The 18,968-nt window shown below is 44.8% G+C and overlaps 1 protein-coding gene and 1 pseudogene across 4 annotated transcripts in view; one reads left to right on the top strand and one right to left on the bottom strand.

The window, feature by feature from the left end:
- Positions 1–6,363, bottom strand: part of CHRNA5 (cholinergic receptor nicotinic alpha 5 subunit) — a gene marked incomplete at both ends in the record, with an annotated part of 34,211 nt that extends 27,848 nt beyond the window's left edge. For all 3 annotated transcript variants that reach the window (XM_080690761.1, XM_080690759.1, XM_080690760.1), the window contains one exon: positions 6,270–6,363. In XM_080690761.1, the coding sequence (XP_080546887.1) occupies positions 6,270–6,363 (94 nt within the window). The remainder of the gene's footprint in view (positions 1–6,269) is intronic.
- Positions 6,364–12,990: 6,627 nt separating this feature from the next.
- On the top strand, positions 12,991–13,523 carry LOC308260948 (ferritin light chain-like; annotated as a pseudogene). Its single transcript has one exon. The product of its transcript is annotated as a ferritin light chain-like (transcript).
- Positions 13,524–18,968: the final 5,445 nt, after the last annotated feature.

An 18,968-nucleotide genomic window follows, 5' to 3' on the forward strand; every position in this document is an offset into this window, starting at 1 on the left:
GGGGTGTAGCTCGGAGGTCGAATGCCCCTGGGTTCCATCCCCAAACCCTCAAAAAAAGAAAAAAAAGAAGCAGCAGCAGCAGCAGCAGCAGCAGCAGCAGCAGCAGCAGCAGCAGCAGCAGCAGCAGCCAGGCATGGTAACGCACACTCGTAATCCCAGCATTTAGGAGACCAAGGCAGGAGGATCATAACTAAAGGACAGCCTCAGCTATTTAGTGAGGCCCTCTGCAACTCAGTGAGACCATTTCAAAATAAAAGAATAAAAAACAGGGCTGGGGTGTAGCTCGGAGGTAGAATGCCCCTGGGTTCCATACCCAATGCTGCATTTTAAAAAAAGACTCATATAAATTTCCTTAGAATTATCCAATTAAAAATAATACCTGAAGGGAAATACAGAAAAACTAAGAGAGCTACTTTATTAGGTTAGCAGGACAATGCTTTGTTTTCTTGGTTTCTACTAGTCTTATGTTGTTTGGGCTAATACTCATGGTAAATTAACTATTTCCATAATTACTTTCACTGGATCCTCCTGAGAATGCATCCACTTGCTAAGAGTAGAGAATTGTCTAGAATCTTGTTACTTAAAGTCTAGTGCTTTAGTTGGGCATGGTGGCGCACACCTGTAATCCTAGTACTTGGGAGGCTGAGATCAGAGGATTGCAGGTTCAGGCCAGCCTCTGGAACTTAGGCCATCTGCAACTTAGTGAGACCCTGTTTCGAAAATAAAAAATAAGCCGGGAGTGGTGGCGCACTCTTGTAATCCTAGCGCTTGGGAGGGTGAGACAGGAGGATCGCGCAGGTTTGAAGCCAGCCTCAGCTACTTATGGAGGCGCTCAGCAACTTAGACCCTGTTTCCAAATAAAATATAAAATAGGTCTGGGAGTATAGCCTGGAGGCAGAAAGCCTCTAGGTTCCACCTCCAGTACCACCAAAAATAAATAAATAAAAAATAATAAAATAGGGCTGGGGATATAACTCAGAGGTAGGATACTTCTGAGTTCAATCCCTATTAACACACACACACACACACACACACACACACACACACACACACACAGTGTGATGCTTTGTTCAGCAATATTTACAATACTTGGGAGCTTAATAAGAATGCAGAATTTCGGGCTCTGCCTCTAACTTACTGAATCAGCATCCCTGGGGATTCCTGTGCATGCCAAAAATTGAGAAGCCCTGGCCCACAAAAACCTAAAGCAAGTTCTCAAGAGGCGAGGAGGAGCCAGGCGTGGTGACACACACCTGTAATTGCAGTACTTGAGAGGCTGAGACAGGAAGATGGAAGGTTTGAGGGCAGTCTCAGACATGTAGCAAGGCCCTCAGCAACTTAACAAGATAATATTTCAAAATAAAAATTTAAAATAGAGCTGGGGTGTTTATCTCAGAGGTAGAATGCTCCTGGGTTCAGTCCTCCCTACAAAAAAGAGGGGTAAGTAAGAAAAACAGTTTTGTTCCCTGGCACATCCGACAATATCAGGAGATATTTCTCAGTGGGTGCTAGCAGAATCTCAAGGATGAGGCACAAGACGCTGCTAAAGATCTTACAAATCACAGGATGCCATCTTTTCCCCAAAACAAAGACTCATCCAGTCCAAAATTTTAGAGGTTGAGAAACTCCGATATAGAGGGACAAGAATTTTGCCAATTCCACATATCACCAAAAATAAAATCCAAAAGTTTATATTATCTTTTCTGTCAGAATTCAAATATTCACACTTCACTTTTGTGTGTGTGTGTGTGTTACTGAGGATGGAACCCAGAGACATTCTACCTCCAGTCTACACCCCAACCCTGTTTCATTTTTTGTTTGGAAAAAGGGTCTAAGTTGATAAAGAGTCTTATTACTTGCAGATGCTGTCCTGAAACTTGCAATCCTCCTGTCTCAGTCTCCAAAGTACTGGGATTACAGGCATCCACCACCATACCTGGCTCATATTTCACTATTGTTTCTGGTAAAAGGTATATAATTCTAGGCAGGTGTGTCAGACAGTACTTATAATACCAGTACTTGGGAGGCTGAAATAGGAAGATTGCAAGTTCAATGTCAATCTCAGCAATTTAGCAAGACCCTATTTCAAAATAAAAAGCATTTGGGAGGCTGAGACAAGAGGATCATGGTTCGCAGACAGCCTCAGCTACTAAATGAGGCCCTCTGCAACTCAGTGAGACCCTGTTTCAAAATAAAGAAAAAAATAGTGCTGGAGGTGTCCTCTGAAGTAGAATGCCCCTGGGTTCCATCCCAGTACTGCAAAATAAATAAATAAGTAAATAAGATGGGTCTGGTGGAGCATACCTGTAATGCTCCCAGTACTTGGGAGGTGGAGACTGAAGGATTGCAGGTTTGATGGCAGCCTCAGCAACTTAGTAAGACTCTTAGCAAACTAGCAAGACCTTGTTTCAAAACAAAAAATAATGAAGGGCTAGGGGTTAACTCAGAAGTAGAAAGCCCCTGGGTTCAATCCTCAGCACTCCCTTCCCCCATAAAAAAAAAAATTCTTTAATTCTACAAGAAAAAAAGAATTAGATCATTGAATTAAACACAACTAAAGAAACAATACCACATTTCCCTAAATTGTAAACAAAACATTTTAGGTTTTTTGTTTATTTGTTTGTTTTGTTTTTTGGTGGTGGTACTGGGGTTCCTGGAAGCCCTTCTAACTCTGAGCTACACTCCCAGACCTATTTTATACTTTTTTATTTTTGGAAACAGGGTCTCTTAAGCCAGCGCAGCTGGCTTTGAACCTGCGCAATTCTCCAGTCTCCGCCTCCTAACAGCGGGGATTACAAGTGCACCACCACACCCAGCTCATTTTAGGTTTTTATTTTATTTTTTATTTTTATTTATTTATTTACTTACTTATTTATTTATTTATTTATTTTGCCGGTCTGGGGATGGAACCCAGGGGCATTTGACCTCCGAGCTATACCCCCTGCCCTATTTTTTATTCTTTATTTTGAAACTGGGTCTCACTGAGTTGCAGAGGGCCTCACTAAGTAGCTGAGGCTGTCCGCGAACCGCGATCCTCCAGGTCTCAGCCTCCCAAATGCTGGGATTACAAGCGTGCGCCACCACGCCTGGCTAGGTCTTTATCATAGAATAAAAAACGATCATTAAAATAATCCTCTTCGCCTGGTTTTATAATACATGCCTGTAATCTCAGTACTTGGGATGCTGAGAAAGAGAATCACAGGTTTATGACAAGCCTAAATAACTTAATGAGACTCTCCATAATTTAGTGAGACCCTGTTTCAGAATAAAATAGACCCAGGGGTTTAGCTCAGAGGCAGAATGCCCATGGGTTCAATCCCCAGTACCACAAAATAGTAATAATAATTTTTTTTTTTTTTGCTAGGCATGATGGTACATACCTGTAACCCCAGTACTTGGGAGGCCAAGACAGGAGGATCACAGGTTCAAGATCAACCTCAGCAATTTAGCAAGACCCTCAGCAACTTATTAAGACATTGTTTCAAAATTAAAAAAAAAAAAAAGCTGGGTGAGTGGCATAAGCCTATAATCTCAGTACTTGGGAGCTGAGACAGGAGGATTGCAGGTTCAAGGCCAGCTTTAGCAATTTAGGCAGAGTTCCATCAACAGACTAATAATGTCCAGTACATCTGCAACATATGAGAAAATTTACAAATAACACTCTACCTTTCAGGTGCTCACAATCCAGCTCAAAAAACATAATTTATTCCCAGTATTTGCTAGGAAACCACAATAATTTTTAATTTCAAATTAAACTGAAGTTTAAGTACATGCACACAGAGAACAAAAGCAGAACCAACAGCCATTATGCATGTATTTCCTAGCATCTAAAAATGTTAATGAAAATGACTAAAGGTGAGATGAAAAAAATCTTCCATAGTTCTCAATTTCTCATAATTATTTTGCTTCCCTCTGCATGAAAAACACAGGTACTACATACACTAAAAATAAAATTTCAACCATTTAAAATGTCACACCACTAAGAAATATAACGGAGTAATAGCTATCTGATTTCCATAAATCATTGTCCCAATCACAGTTAGGTCAGTTTAAAAGACTTATGTTAGCTTAATGTACTAGTAAATTATATTTTAATACAGACAAAATTGCCTCCTGGACCACTTTCCACAGCTCCATGACCTTCCATCAGCTATCAGCCAAATAGGTATGGCTGCTGGCGGAATAGACATTCTCTTTGCCTGGGGATTAGCTTACAAAAAACCACAAGGAGGAGTAATTATTAAAAACCTAAGATAAACATGAAAACAATAAAATGTAAACATTAATTATAGTTGAAGGACCTAAAGACACATCTACCATTCTTTCTTTTTAAAGAAAAAGAAATAAAGACTCATCAAGGTCAAGTAATATGCCCAAAGAAATTCAGTTAGCTAAGCATGATGGCGCATGCCTGTAATCCCAGTATTTGGGAGGCTGAGACAGGAGAATCACAGGTTCTAGCCCAGTCTCAGGAACTTAGTGAGACTCTCAACAATCTAGTGAGACCCTGTTTCAAAATAAAAATAAAAGGAGGGGGATCTGGGGGTGTAGCTCAGATACAGAATATCCCTGGGTTCAATCGCCAGCACGAAAGAGAGAAAGAGAGAAAGAGAGAAAGAGAGAAAGAAAGAAAGAAAGAAAGAAAGAAAGAAAGAAAGAAAGAAAGAAAGGGCGGGCTAGTTAGTAAGTTTCCTGACTCTACATAGCACTTTCAGCTACCTCACATTCAAAGGCATTTGTATACAAAAGCATATTAACATTTAGAAGAAAGTGTGCGATTATATCATCTATTCAATATCACTATCTTCTTCAAAATGATCACTTACTAAAGGCACAGAATCTTCTAATTTTAGAGCCGGAAGGGGGAATATTTAATAACCCCTAACCCCAAGGGCAAGGGAATATCCCCAGGGAATTACTGTTCTATTAATTTGTCTGTTGTTTGCAGTACTAGAGATTGAACCCAGGGGGCTCTTCCACTGAGCTATGTCCCCAGCCCTTTTTAAAGACAAGGTCTTGCTAAGATGCCCACACTGTCCTCACACTTGAGATCTTCCGCCTCAGCCTCCTGAGTACTTGAAATTATAGGCATGTGCCACCGTGCCAGGCTTACTGTTCCATTCATCCATTCCACAAATATTTACTGGTCTCCTATATAAGCTATGCCTTGGGGACACAAAGATAAACCGGGTAAGAATAATAGTTCTTAGGGAGCTCACATAAGACAAAGAGAAAAGAAAAATGTAATACAATGAGATAGTTATTAGAAAAGATACTGAGAGCAGAAAGGAGGAAGTTATAAGCTCTGCTTCTGACACCCAACACGGCTCATGAATACATGAATACCGACAGCTACTAACACACCACTGACCACTTGACTACAATGCTTCGTATAAAAAAGATCTTAAAAGTTCCAGTTTCACCAAAACGGATGGGAAACTACCATTTTCTACAGCGCCAAGCACTGTGCTTGGTCTTTATATATGTAACACAGTATATATAATTTAATCCTAAAAATGACTAGAAGAGGTAAACAGTATTACACTCGTTTTTTCAAATAAAGAAGCCAGCTAAGAGATCTGCCCCGAGACAAGATACACCAGAGCCATAATTTAAGTCGGGGCTGTCTGCCTCAGAAATCACATTGCTTCCCCCCACCCCCAGTTAAACTCTGTCTCTGGACAGGATTCTATCTGTTTAAATCACCCATCACCTTATTTCTCTTCAGTTTACATTAAGCAATGCGTCCTGCAGTAAATTTTTCTCGCCTTCAACGTTACCACTTCCGAGTCAGGGATTCGTTTAAAAAACCTCCTCACACCGGGAACGACGAGACAAGGCTCTGACACCTCCTGTTCCTCTGCCGGCCTCGCTCCGGGGCCGGCAGCGCCTTTCTGCTCCCACGTCCCGCGGACGGGATTCTTCTTACCTCCTCCAAAGCCTCAGTCGCGCCGTAGGTAGCTTCAAGACATTTTTCTCCAAAATGTTAAGAGGACGGTTCCCAAAACTTTCCCAAGCGCTCGAAACCTGAAGAAGTACTAAGCGCTTTCTCGTGCTGGGATCCCAGGCTAGGGCGCCGTGGACGGCGGGCCCCCCGAGGCCGCCCCGGGTCCCCCGAGGTCCGCGCCCGCCCGGCCGCCCGCCTCCCGCCCAAAAGTTGTCACCAAGTCCCCGCCCGCGGAGGCGCCGGCTGGAGCGGCCTCTCCACGGCCACCTGCCCGCGCCTCCGCCCCGCCCCGCCCCGCCCCGCCCCGCCCCGCCGGCCTCACCCTCACCCTCACCTCCCGCGCCGGCCGGGCCGCAGCGCCCCGCCGCCAGCAGCGCCGCGAGGAGCAGGCGCAGCGCGGACACCCGCGCCGCCATCGCCCAAGGAGCGGACGCCGCCGCCCCGCCGCCCCGCGCGCTCCTCTGCGACGCCCGCTAAGCGCACCTCCGCCGCGGGGCTTCGGGCGGAGCTCCGGGATTGGCCGCGCCCCGGCCACGCCCCGCTCTGGCCACGCCCAGGACACGCCCCTCTTCTCCTAGCCAGTCCCGCTTCGCTCTGCTTGGCCCCGCCCCCGTTACCCTGGGTACCGCCTCCCGGCAGGTGAGACTGGGACCCGCCTCCTGCAGCTGTTAAGGGCACCAAGTGATCTCCATCAAGAGACCGATATTCTGAAGCCGGGAGGGGTGGCGCACCCTTGTATTCCCAGTATTTAGGAGGCTAAGACAGGAGGATCACTGTTCGCAGCCAGCCTCAGCTACTTAGTGAGGTCCTTTGCAACTCAATGAGACCCTGTTTCAAAAAAGACAGACAGACAGACAGACAGACAGACATATATTCTGTAACAGTAAAGCTACCCTGGGCAAGGAAAGTCATTCTCCTTTTCCGGGGCTATTTTCTCGCCCTTAAAATTAGTTGGATAAGCCAGAGGTAGTGATGCATTTGCAACCGGACACACTACCATACTTGGGAGGCTGAGACTAGGATTGCAGGTTCGAGGACAGCCTCAATAAGTAGTGAGACTTTCCTCAACCTAGTGAGAGACCTTATTTCAAAAAAAAAAAAAAAAAAAAAAAGCCGGACGTGATGGTGCACGCTTGTAATCCCCGCGTTTGGGAGGCGGAGACAGGAGGATCGCGCAGGTTCAAAGCCAGCCGCGCTGGTTTAAAAGACCCTGTTTCCAAATAAAAAATATAAAAATAGGTCTGGGAGTGTAGCCTGGAGGTAGTAGGGCTTCCAGGAACCCCAGTACCACCACCAAAAATAAATAAATAAATAATAAAGGAGGGAGGACTGGGGGTGTTGCTCGGAGGTACAATGTACTGGGGTTCATCCCCCAGTACAAAAAAATGAAGTAGATAAACTAGAGGATTCGTAAGGAGAGCTGTGGCTACAGCTCTGAGACTCATTCATGCCATCCATAGAAATAATAAACAATTGCTCCAAACTCGGGGGCGCTCTCCGTGTTGCCATCAATTAGCATTCGTAAATACGAGGGACTTCATCTGCCGCCGATGCTTAGCAACTCCGTGGCGACGGATGCTGACTGCTGGAACAGCGTCTCAGATCCCTCTAGACCTTGCACTAGATGTCAATCCTTCTGTGCATAATTGATTAGAAAGCTTCATTCGGTTGAAGGGAGTGAGGCGAATTCTCTTTAAACTTTAGTGGCAGAGCGTACCCAGTGACTTTTCACAGAAAATTATGGAATTGACACCTCCAAGACTCATTATGAGCAGAAATTTCACTCTAAGCTTCAGACTTGGTAAATCTGTTAAAAATGAAACCTAGTTGCGAAGAATCTCATCTACAAAATTCCGTTCAGACTTGTTTCCTAGGTCTGAGTACAACCAGGGGAATGGAAACAAGGCCAGCCACGCCAATCTGTGTAGGCAGGAGTTAAAGGAGCCGCGCGGGGAAGAGGGGGTGCACAAGGTGATGCCTGGGTTAGCCATTAATTACACTTCTGCACAGTAATGAGAGACAGTACTTAATGTCCCTTCACTGCGAATTTATATTTTGCTCTGGGAATTGATGGGGTTTATAGACACGTACACATTTCATCCTGTGTAAATGATTTCAAAGTGTTAATTCTGTTTTTATAGCTAAGGATTTTAAAGTGGGGAGTTGAATACATGCTGAAGGTCACAGTACCTATCAGTGGCAAAACTAGAATTAAATGGTGTTAGCTCAGCCATGGCAGCCAGAATTGGAACTCTTAGACCTTCCCTGAGTGTTATATCAATAACCATGAGAAAAACAGTTATCTGCATAACCTGTAATAAATAAATAAATAAATAAACAGTTAGCTGGGCATGATGGCACATGCTTGTAAGTAACCCCAGTACTTGAGAGGCTGAGACAAGGATTGCAAGTTCAAAGCCAGCCTCAGCAATGCAGGCAGGTTCTTAGAAACCTAATGAGATGCTGTTTCCAAATAAAGAAATAAAATCGGCTGGTGGAGGAGTAGCTTGGAGGTAGAATGCCTCTAGGTTCAATACCAATACCAAATAAAAGTTATTGCCAGGCGTGGTGGTGCACACTTAAAATCCCAGCATTTGGGAGGCTGAGACAAGAGGATTGTGGTTCATGGACAGCCTCAGCTACTTAGTGAAGCCCTTTGCAACTCAGTGAGACCCTGTTTCCAAATAAAGATTTTTTTTTTTTTTTTGGTGGTACTGGGGGTGGAACCCAGAGGCTTTCTACCTCCAGGCTATACTACCAGACCTTTTTTATATTTTATTTGGAAACAGGGTCTCACTAAATTTCTGAAAGCCTCACTAAATGATTACAAGCGTGCGCCACCACGCCCGGCTTAAATAAAGAATTTTTTAAAAATTGGGCTGAGGGTGTAGCTCAGAGGTAGAATGCCCCTGGGTTTAATCCCTAGTACCACACACACAAAAAAAGTTATTATTGTTAAATAAAAGGCATAGTATGTCCAGGCATGGTGGCAAACGCTTGTAATTTCAATACTTGGGAGGCTGAGACAGGAGAATCACCGTTCATGGATCAGCCTCAGCTACTTAGTGAGGCTTTACACAACCTAGTGAGACTCTGTTTCAAAATAAAGTATAAAAAATAGGGCTGGAGCCGGGCGTGGTAGAACACGCTTGTAATCCCTGCACTTGGGAGGCAGAGACAGGAGGATCACGCAGGTTCGAAGCCAGCCGCGCTGGCTTAAGAGACCCTGTTTCCAAATTTAAAAAAATATAAAAATAGGTCTGGGAGTGTAACCTGGAGGTAGAAGGGTTTCCAGGAACCCCAGTACCACCAAAAAATAAAACATAAAATAAAGACATAGTATGTTATTTGCTGGACACTTTAAAATAAAAATAATCATAGAATATAATGTATGCATCTTGGACGTGTCTCCCTTCCCCCAGGATATGCCAGTTAACTCATGGTTGCTAAGTGTTGGCTGCACCTGCCTCTGATGACAGGCATCTTCACACTGCTAGGAGATCCTGGCTGGCTGATCAAATGACAAGGTAGAGTGCTGCAGGGAGCCGGGCGGGCGTGGGGGCGCACGCTTGTAATCCCAGCATTTGGGAGGCTGAGATGGGAGGATCCGGGTTCGCGGCCAGCCTCAGCTACTTGGGGAGGCCCTCTGCAACTTATGAGATCACGTTTCAAAATAAAGAATAAAAAATAGGGCTAGGAGTGTAGCTCAGAGGGTTCTGTGGCTATGGCCACCACCTACAAAGTTCCTAAAGCGACATCTATTACCAACTTCTGAGATTTAACTAAAGGGACAGTCTGTCCCTTTATTTTGATCCTGGCTTTACAGGCACCTGCGTACTAGATAGATACGACTTTTTTCTCTAAAGATGGTAGATCTGATTTTTAAGTGTGGGGGTGGAACTCAGGGCCTCACACATGCCAGGCAAGAGCTCTATCACTGAAGAGCCTTTTTGTTTTAAGACAGAGTCTAAACTAAGTGGCCCAAGCTGGCCTTGAACTTGCCATCTTCCTGACTCAATCTCCCAAGCTGCTGGGGTCACAGGCATGCGTCACCGCCCCCAGATGAACTCTTTTTTTTTTTTTGTTTGTTTTTTGGAGATTCAACCCTTGGTCTGCTAAATTGCTGCAGGTCCTGCTAAATTGCTAAGGCTGGCCTCGAGACTGCCATCCTCCCATCCTCCTGTCTCCGCCTCCCAGCTCTTGGGTGGAATTATAGGCATGAGCCAGCATGCCTATTTTATCTTCTTAATCTTCCCATCTCAAGCCAGATATGGTGGCACATGCTTGAAATCCCAGTATTTTGGAGGCTTAGACAGGAGGATTGAAGGTTTGAGGACGGCCTCAGTAAGTAGTGGCACTTTCATCAACCTAGTGAAACCCTGTTTCAGAATAAAAATAAAATGGAAAGCTGGGCAAGGTGGCGCATGTTTGTAATCCCAGTCCTTGGGAGGCTGAGACTGGAGGATTGAGGTTCTCAGCCAGCCTCAGCTACTTAGTGAGGCCCTCTGCAGCTTAGTGAGATCCTGTTTCAAAATAAAGAATAAAAAATAGGGCTGGGGGTGTAGCACAGAGGTAGAATGCTCCTGGGTTCGATCCCCAGTACCACAAAAATAAATAAATAAGTAAATAAAATAAAATAGAGCTGGGAGTGTGGCTCTGAGGTAGAATACCCCTAGTTTCAATCCCTAGTACCAAAAAGAAAAAAAAAAGAAAAAAAAACTTCCCATCTCAATTACCCTTATGGTTAATAATTAACCCCAGTACTTGGGAGATACTGGTTTATTTATTTATCCCAATAAATATTTATTTATCCTAATACTGGCTTTGAACCTGCAGTCCTCCTGTCTCGGCTTCCCAACTACTGAGATTAAAATTAATTAGCCTGTCTGCTACCATCCAAGTTTCACACAATCTAAAGACCTGGAAGTCATCCTCAGTTCTTTCCTCTGTGTCCTGCACCAAGTCTAACTCAACCTTACGCGTTAGTTACCTTGAATAGGGATCCTACTTCTCCTTTGAGCTCCTGCTGTGTGCGCTCACCTCTAAGCTCACACTCTCCCCCAGTCTCTGGGCTTTTTCCCCTGCACCTACAGATGGCTGCCTGAGGGACCATCAGAAAACAGATGCCCAGGATTCCAAGCGCCACCCCCCCCACTGCTGCCTTCACTAACTCCACATCACCGCCCCTTCCCCTTGGCAGGGATGTTCTTGCTACACTAACCCCTTCCGTCCCCAGGACCACCAAGCTCAGTCCTGCCCACGACCTTCTCACATGCTGTGTTCCTTTTGCCTGGACTATCCCCCGCAGCGTCTCTTCCTCCCCTGCTTTCCCTAACTAATTCCTCCTCCTGCCTCACACTGGGCTTGTCGCCTCTTGAGTGGCAAGCCAGTCTGTCTACGTGGGCCCTCCCCTCTGCTGTTAGACATCTATTCCTGCCACATGTGCTACCATTTGTAATTCCGTTCCCTTGAGTGCTAGGTGTCTGATTCCCTCCGTAGGGCGCTAGCTCCAGACTGGCAGCAGCTGTTCCTATTTTATTCATGGCGCATGCCCAGTATATTGAGTACATGCCAGATGCTCAATATGTTTGTTGCATGAATAACTGAATGTTAACTAGTTTGCTCCAAGAACTCAGAACTAGTGAACTAGAAAGTGGTGAGCAAGAATTCAAATCCATGTGACCTGACTTCAAAGCCTTCACCAGTCATTACACTAAACCTAATATCTCTCAGTAAGCCCCCTTCTAATCTCTAAAATGGTGCCTTAAAACCTGCCTGGCAGGAAAGCTGGGCATGGTGGCGCTAGCTTGTAATCCCAGCATTTGGGAGGCTGAGACAGGAGGATCACGATTCGCCGCCAGCCTCAGCTACTTAGTGAGGCCCTTGCAACACAGTGAGACCCTGTTTCAAAACTAAAAAGACACATACACACACAAAATAGGGCTGGGTGTGTAGCTCGGAGGTAGAATGCCTCTGGGTTCTATCCTCAGTGCTGCAAAACAAAACAAAACAAAACAAAACAAAACAAAACAAAACTTCCTGGCAGGAGACGAAGTTTGTAAAGTGCTTACTTAGCATGGTGTCCATGCGGTCTAGATGGAAGCTGTTATTCTTTGTGTAGCAGTGATTCTCTGCGGTGCCGTCACATGCACAAACCCCCACAAGGGCTGCTGATGCTTGGAGTTAAAACAGAATGTGTGGAAAAGGGAATAAGAAAGCCAAAAATTAGCAGGAATCAAAAATTAATATTATCACCTGCAAACAGTATGGCCTAATGAGTCGTCTTTTATATTGATGCTGCTGTGGGCTTCTCTGTTTTATAATGGGGTCAACTGAGCTAAATTCAGAGCTAGGCAGCTTCTCCGAATCCTCCATTCATCACTCCTATTATGGCCTGGTGATAAATTCTGCTGTGAACCTTTAAGATGAGAGCCAAGCTGAAAAGTTAATTAAAGATAAAAATGGATGCTGACAATTTTAGTGCCAAAATTAAATACATTTTAACTGAGTAAAGAAAAAAGACAAGTATTGATAGGGTATTAAAACTAAATCTTTCCAAATAAATTACATGAAACAAACAGGGCTATTTCAATAACCACAATCAAAATATAAAAGGGCAGATATATTTTTATTAGAAAGATTTAAAGAAAGAAAGTTGACCGGTCATATTTTATTAGATTGTAATAACTAAATAGCAATATACAAAATCAAATATCACAAAACTAGAAACCATATCTAAAACTCAGCTGTCTCGATAGAATTTAATAATAGCATATATACTACAACGTCCTAGATCCAATTCCCCGTAGAAAAACAAAAATTAACAAGGAAATGCAGCAGCCCGCGTCGAGGTCCCGAGGATCTGTCTCTTGCTTCAACAGTGTTTGAACGGAACAGACCCGGGGACCCCCTCTCTTCCAGCTTCCAGCTGCCTTCCAGTCTTCCCTCCATCCGTAATCTCCGGGACCACCGTCTCGGCGTCGCCTGCATCCCGGACCCGCCAACTCCGTTCTTCGTGGTTAGCTCTTTCTCCCGGACCAACCATGACCTCCCAGATTCGTCAGAATTATTCCACCGAGGTGGAGGCCGCCATCAACCGCCTGGTCAGTTTGCATCTGCGGGCCTCCTACACCTACCTCTCTCTGGGCTACTATTTCGATTGCGACGATGTGGCCCTGGGAGGCATGGGCCATTTCTTCCGCGAGTTGGCCAACGAAAAGCGCGAGGCCGCCGAGCGTCTTCTGAAGATGCAAAACCAGCGTGGTAGACGCGTCCTTTTCCAGGACGTGCAGAAGCCTTCTCAAGATGAGTGGGGTAAGACCCTGGACGCCACGGAAGCTGCCATGGCCCTGGAGAAGAACCTGAACCAAGTCCTTTTGGACCTTCATGCCTTGGGTTCTGCCCGCACAGACCCCCATCTCTGTAATTTCCTGGAGAAACACTTCCTGGATGAGAAGGTAAAACTCCTCAAGAAGATGGGTGACCATCTGACCAACGTCTGGCCAGCCCCCAGGCCAGCCCCCAGGCCGGGCTGGGCGAGTGCCTCTTGGAAAGGCTCACTCTCAAGCATGACTAGGGAGCCTGGAGCCCAGTGGCCTTTAAAGGGGCTCCTCTGCATCTCCTGATGTCAGCTCTGGCCTGAGCCTCACCCGGACATCCTCTTGGCAGCTCTTTAACCACCCTAGAGCCCCTCAACAAGCCTTGGACCAAATGAAAAAATACAGCTTTTTCCAGCAAAAAAAAAAAAACAAAAAAACAAGGAAATGGCTGGGTATAGTGGCACATGCCTGTAACTCCACTCAGGAGGCTGAGACAGGAGGGTTGTAAGTTCTAGGCCAGCCTCAGCAACTTAATTGTCTCAAAATAAAAAGGGCTGGGGTATAGCTCAGTAGTAAAGCACCCCTGGATTCCATTCCCAGTACTGTAAATAAAATAAAACAAGCCAGGCGTTGGTGGCGCATGCTTGTAATCCCCACGCTTGGGAGGCAGAGACAGGAGGATCGCGCTGGTTCGGAGCCAGTCTCGAGGGCTTAAGAGACCCTGTTTCCAAATAAAAATATATATATAAAATAGGTCTGGGAGTGTAACCTGGAGGTAGAAGGGCTTCCAGGAACCCCAGTACCACCACAAGATAATAATAATAATAATAATAATAATAATAATAATAATAATAAAAAATAAAACAAAGGCCAGACATGATAGTGCACGCTTGTAATCCCAGTACTTGGGAGGCTGAGACAGAAGGATCAGGCAGGTTCGAAGCCAGCCTCAGCTACTTAGTGAAGCTCTCAGCAACTTAGTGAGACCCTGTTTCTAAATAAAAAATAAAACAGGGTTGAGGGTATAGTTCAGAGGTAGAATGCCTATGGGTTCAATCCCCAGCAACATGCGCACAAACACACACACACACACACACACACACATACACACACACACACACACACACACGAAATGGCAACTCAGTCAGCACCAAGTAAAGTATAATGTATGTATACTGGGCAAATATTAGCTATTGCTAAAATTGAAGACAGTTCCACCTTAGGAAAATGCAATATAATACCCCATGTTCTCTAAATGCTAAAAGCTTTTTAAATATGGGAGTGATAAATCATGTCATGGAAGAATTTTTTCTTATAAAACAAATCTCGATTTCTGTGATGTCCCTCAGCAGATTTGCAATTGCAGTTATGCATCACTTAATATTGGGAAAGCCAGCCGAGGAATGGTCCCTTAGGTGATCTCCTCACTGTGTGAACATCACTGGCAGCCACGACATCACTAAGCAAGGGGACCCAGGGACCTGTCATCAGATGTGCGGCTTGCTGCTGCCTGGAATGCTGCTGTGCGGCACGTGAGTGCATTTAATATGCAAAAGCTGAGCCGGGCGCAGTGGGCGCAGTGACGCACGCCTGTAATCCCCGCACTTGGGAGGCTGAGACAGGAGGACCGCACAGGTTCGAAGCCAGCCTCAGCTACTTAGTGAGACGCTCAGCAACTTAGTGAGACCCTGTTTCCAAATAAAATAGGTCTGGGAGTATAGTCCAGAGGTAGAAGGCTCATGTACCAAAAAAATAAAACAAAAAACAGTTGGGGGTGTAGCTCAGAGGTAGAACACTTCTGAATTCAATCCCCAGTACCACAAAAAAGAGAGAAAGAAAGAAAGAGAGAGAAAGAAAAGGAAGGAAGGAAAGAAGGAAGGAAACCAAAGAAAAAAGACAACTTATTAGGAATATATAAATATTATGTTTAGTGACCTCATAGATGATAAACTATTAGAAATTTAAACAAGAAACTTTTGCCCTTATTTTAATGTTTACAAGACACAACTGCAAATATTAAAGTCTGTGCACAAGATAGTATGTAAATATTCTTACCAAAAAAATTTATTACCAAATATATAGGCTATACATCCTGCAGGCTTTCTTTTTTGAGAGGCAGAGAAAAAAACCCAGGGGCATTCTATCTCTCAGCTACAACCCTAATCCTTTTTTTAATTTGGGGTGTGTGTGTGTGTGTGTGTGTGTGTGTGTGTTACTGGGGATGGAACTCAGGAGCCTTCTACCTCTGAGCTACACCCAGGCCCTATTTTTTATTCTTTATTTTGAAACAGGGTCTCACTGAGTTGCAAAGGGCCTCACTAAGTAGTAGCTGAGGCTGTCCTTGAACCGTGATCCTCTCCTCTCGGCTTAGCCTCCCAAATGCTGGGATTACAGGCGTGCCTCACCACACCCAGCTTTTTTTTTTTTTTTTTTTAATTACTGAACCATGGTCTTCCTAAATTGTTGAGGTTGGCCCCAAACCTTCAATCCTCCTTCTCAGCCTCCAAAGTACTGGGATTACAAGTGTAAGCCACCACATCTGGCTCTCCCCTAGGCTTTCTGTTCTGGGCATGAGAGGTACTTACAGACACGCCTTCATAGACCAAAAGTAAGGCCTAAGTAGAAATATCATATAGGTACAGACCACAAATGGTGCAGTTGTCTGTGGCTACATGCCAGAACTATCATCTTAGAATTTAATTTATTGATTTACAATTTAATGGTTCCCAAATTATTCCCTCTTCAGTCAAGGGATATTATAAAATCCCAATCTTTAGAATCACAAAAAAGTCCAGGTGTGGTGGTGCACACTTGTGATCCCAGTACTTGGGAGGCTGAGACAGGAGGATTGCAGGTTCGAGGACAGCTTCAGCAAATAATGAGACTTTCGTTAACCTAGTGAGACCTTGTTTAAAAATAAAAATAAAATAGGGCTGGAGAGCCGGGTGTGGTGGCGCACGCTTATAATCCCAGAATTTGGGAGGCTGAAACTGGAGGATCGCGGTTCGAGGACAGCTTCAGCTACTAGTGAGGCCCTCTACAACTTAGTGAGACCCTGTTTCAAAATAAAGAATAAAAAAAAAATAGGGCAAGGAGTATAGCTTGGTGGTCGAATGCCCCTAGGTTCCATTCTCAGAAGGGCTGGAGGTGTAGCAATCCCCAGTATCACAAAACAAATAAATAAAAGCACAAAAAATTGTTGGGCATGCTGGTGCAACCTGTAATCCCAGCATTGGGAGGCTGAGACAGGAAGATCACAGGTTTAAGACCAGTCTCAGCAACTTAGCAATATCCCCAGCAACTGAGCAAGACCTTGTTTCAAAATAAAAAATAAAAAAGGCCAGGCGTGGTGGCACTTGTAATCCTAACACGGGAGGCTGAGACAGAAGGAAGAATTGTAGGTTTTCAGTCAGCCTCAGCTACTTAGTGAGGTGCCGCGCCTTCTTCCCCAGTCTAAAACTGAGCACGGCTCGTTTTAGCAGGAACGCTGCACGGCGGACATTCCCTGGAACAAGCGCTTGGCATCTCCTTCTGGGGAATAGTATTAGGCATGGGGATTTGGGGATTTTTTGGAATTGGCATTGCTACCAAAAAGATACCTGAGATTTATGTTATTAATGGCTTCAAATTGATGGTAGAGTGGCTACCGACCCCCCAGTAACCCTACCCCCTTTTGGTTGTACAATGGGTATGTGGACAGCTACAGAATAGATGGGTGGGTACCAGGCACAGCCTTGGGACATGGGAAAGTATGAAACGTTCCTCTCCTCATTAGTGCCTATTGATTAAAAAACAATGATGTATATTAATCAGAGAGTATAATGCTTAGCATAGGATATTATTTTGATATTATATTAGTAGTTAATTATAAACTTCTGATCTTTTCCATGGTTGCTTGTAAGAGGAAATGTTCCCTTAAAAAGGAACCTGGGCAGCCGGGCGTGGTGGCGCACGCTTGTAATCCCCGCGCTTGGGAGGCAGAGACAGGAGGATCGCGCAGGTTCGAAGCCAGCCGCGCGCGCTGGCTTAGGAGACCCTGTTTCCAAATAAAAATGTAAAAATAGGTCTGGGAGTGTAGCCCGGAGGTAGAAGGGCTTCCAGGAACTCCAGTACCACAAAGTAAATAAATAAATCAAATAGTGAGACTCTCATCATCCTAGCGAGACCCTGTTTTAAAATAAAAAATAAAATAGGGCACATAGGGCTAGGGTCATAGTTAGGAGGTAGAATGCCCTCTACCTGGGTTCAATTCCCAGACACACACACACACACACACACACACACACACACACACACACACGCTCGCGCATTATTTGAGTGGGTTGGGAGAAATCCTTTTAAGCAAAATACAACACTACAATTATGAAGTTGAATATTAATATAAAATGAAAAAAACCTCAACAAATATTAATATAAAATGAAAAAAACCTCAACAAACTACAAACTTGAAAAGAGCTGAAGCCCAAGTGTGGTGGTACAAGCTTATAATCCCAGGATTTAGGAAACTGACACAGGAGGATGGTAGGTTTGAGGCCAACCTCAGCAACTTAGCAAGGCCCTCAGCAACTTAGACCCTGAATGAAAATAAAAAATAAAATAGGGCTGGGCGTATAGCTCAGAGATGTCTGTGGGTTTAATGGGTTCAATCCCCAGTACCATTAAAAAAAAAAAAAAAAGCTGGGTATAGTGGCTCATGCTTGTAATCGTAGTACTTGGGAGGCTGAGTCAGGAGGTTTGAATAGTAGGTCCGAAGCCAGCCTCAGCGACTTAGGCTGTCAGTAACTTAGCATGCTCCTGTTTCCAAATAAATAGAGCTGGGGCTGTGCTCAGAGAAAGAACACCCCTGGGTTCAATCCCAGCACCACACACACACACTAACAACCATTACAATACTTAGGAAATAAAAAAGTTTTGGGGAAATTAAAATTTGATTGATGGCCCCAAATACTGTACATTTCTAGCCTGGTTCTGTTCTACGACCCACAAGCTTCCCGCGGCGCTCAGCACAGAAGGGGCTGTTCAGCCCGTGCATCTTCTTGTCACAGTGCTGGGCGACTTGGTGCAGTGAATGGCAGGGAACATCTGGAAGCCATTTTCGCGCTGGTGTCATTGATGATAACCTCACTGTACATGAAAGTGACATTCCATCACACCCATGACCGCTCCCATCTCTTCCACGTCCCCACCCTTTTTATTTTTTATCTTGAAGAAGGGTCTCCATAAGTTACCATGTGCTGGTCTTGAACCTGTGATCCTCCTGTTTCAGCCTCTGAAGTATCTGGATTGTTCACCACCACACCTGGCAAAAAAATAAAGGTGAAGTCTTGCTATGTTGCCCAGGCCGACCTCAATTCCTGAGCTCAAGAAATCGTCCACCTCAGCATCTCAAGTAGCTGGGTCTACAGGCATGTGCCACAATGCCCTGGTCAAAAGACCTTACTGTTGGGCGTGGTGGCGCGCGCTTGTAACCCCAGCATTTAGGAGGCTGAGATGGGAGGATCGCGGTTCGAGGACAACCTCAGCTACTACTTAGTGAGGCCCTTTGGAACTCAGTGAGACCCTGTTTCAAAATAAGGAATAAAAAATAGGACTGGGGTACAGCTCGGAGGTAGAATGCCCCTGGGTTCCATCTCCAGTACCACACACACAAAAATCTTACTTTTGCAAATTATATAGAAAACAAAGGAGTATAAAAATGCGCT

Source organism: Muscardinus avellanarius, assembly GCF_963383645.1.
Source record: "Muscardinus avellanarius genome assembly, chromosome: 3".
Lineage (NCBI taxonomy): Eukaryota > Metazoa > Chordata > Mammalia > Rodentia > Gliridae > Muscardinus > Muscardinus avellanarius.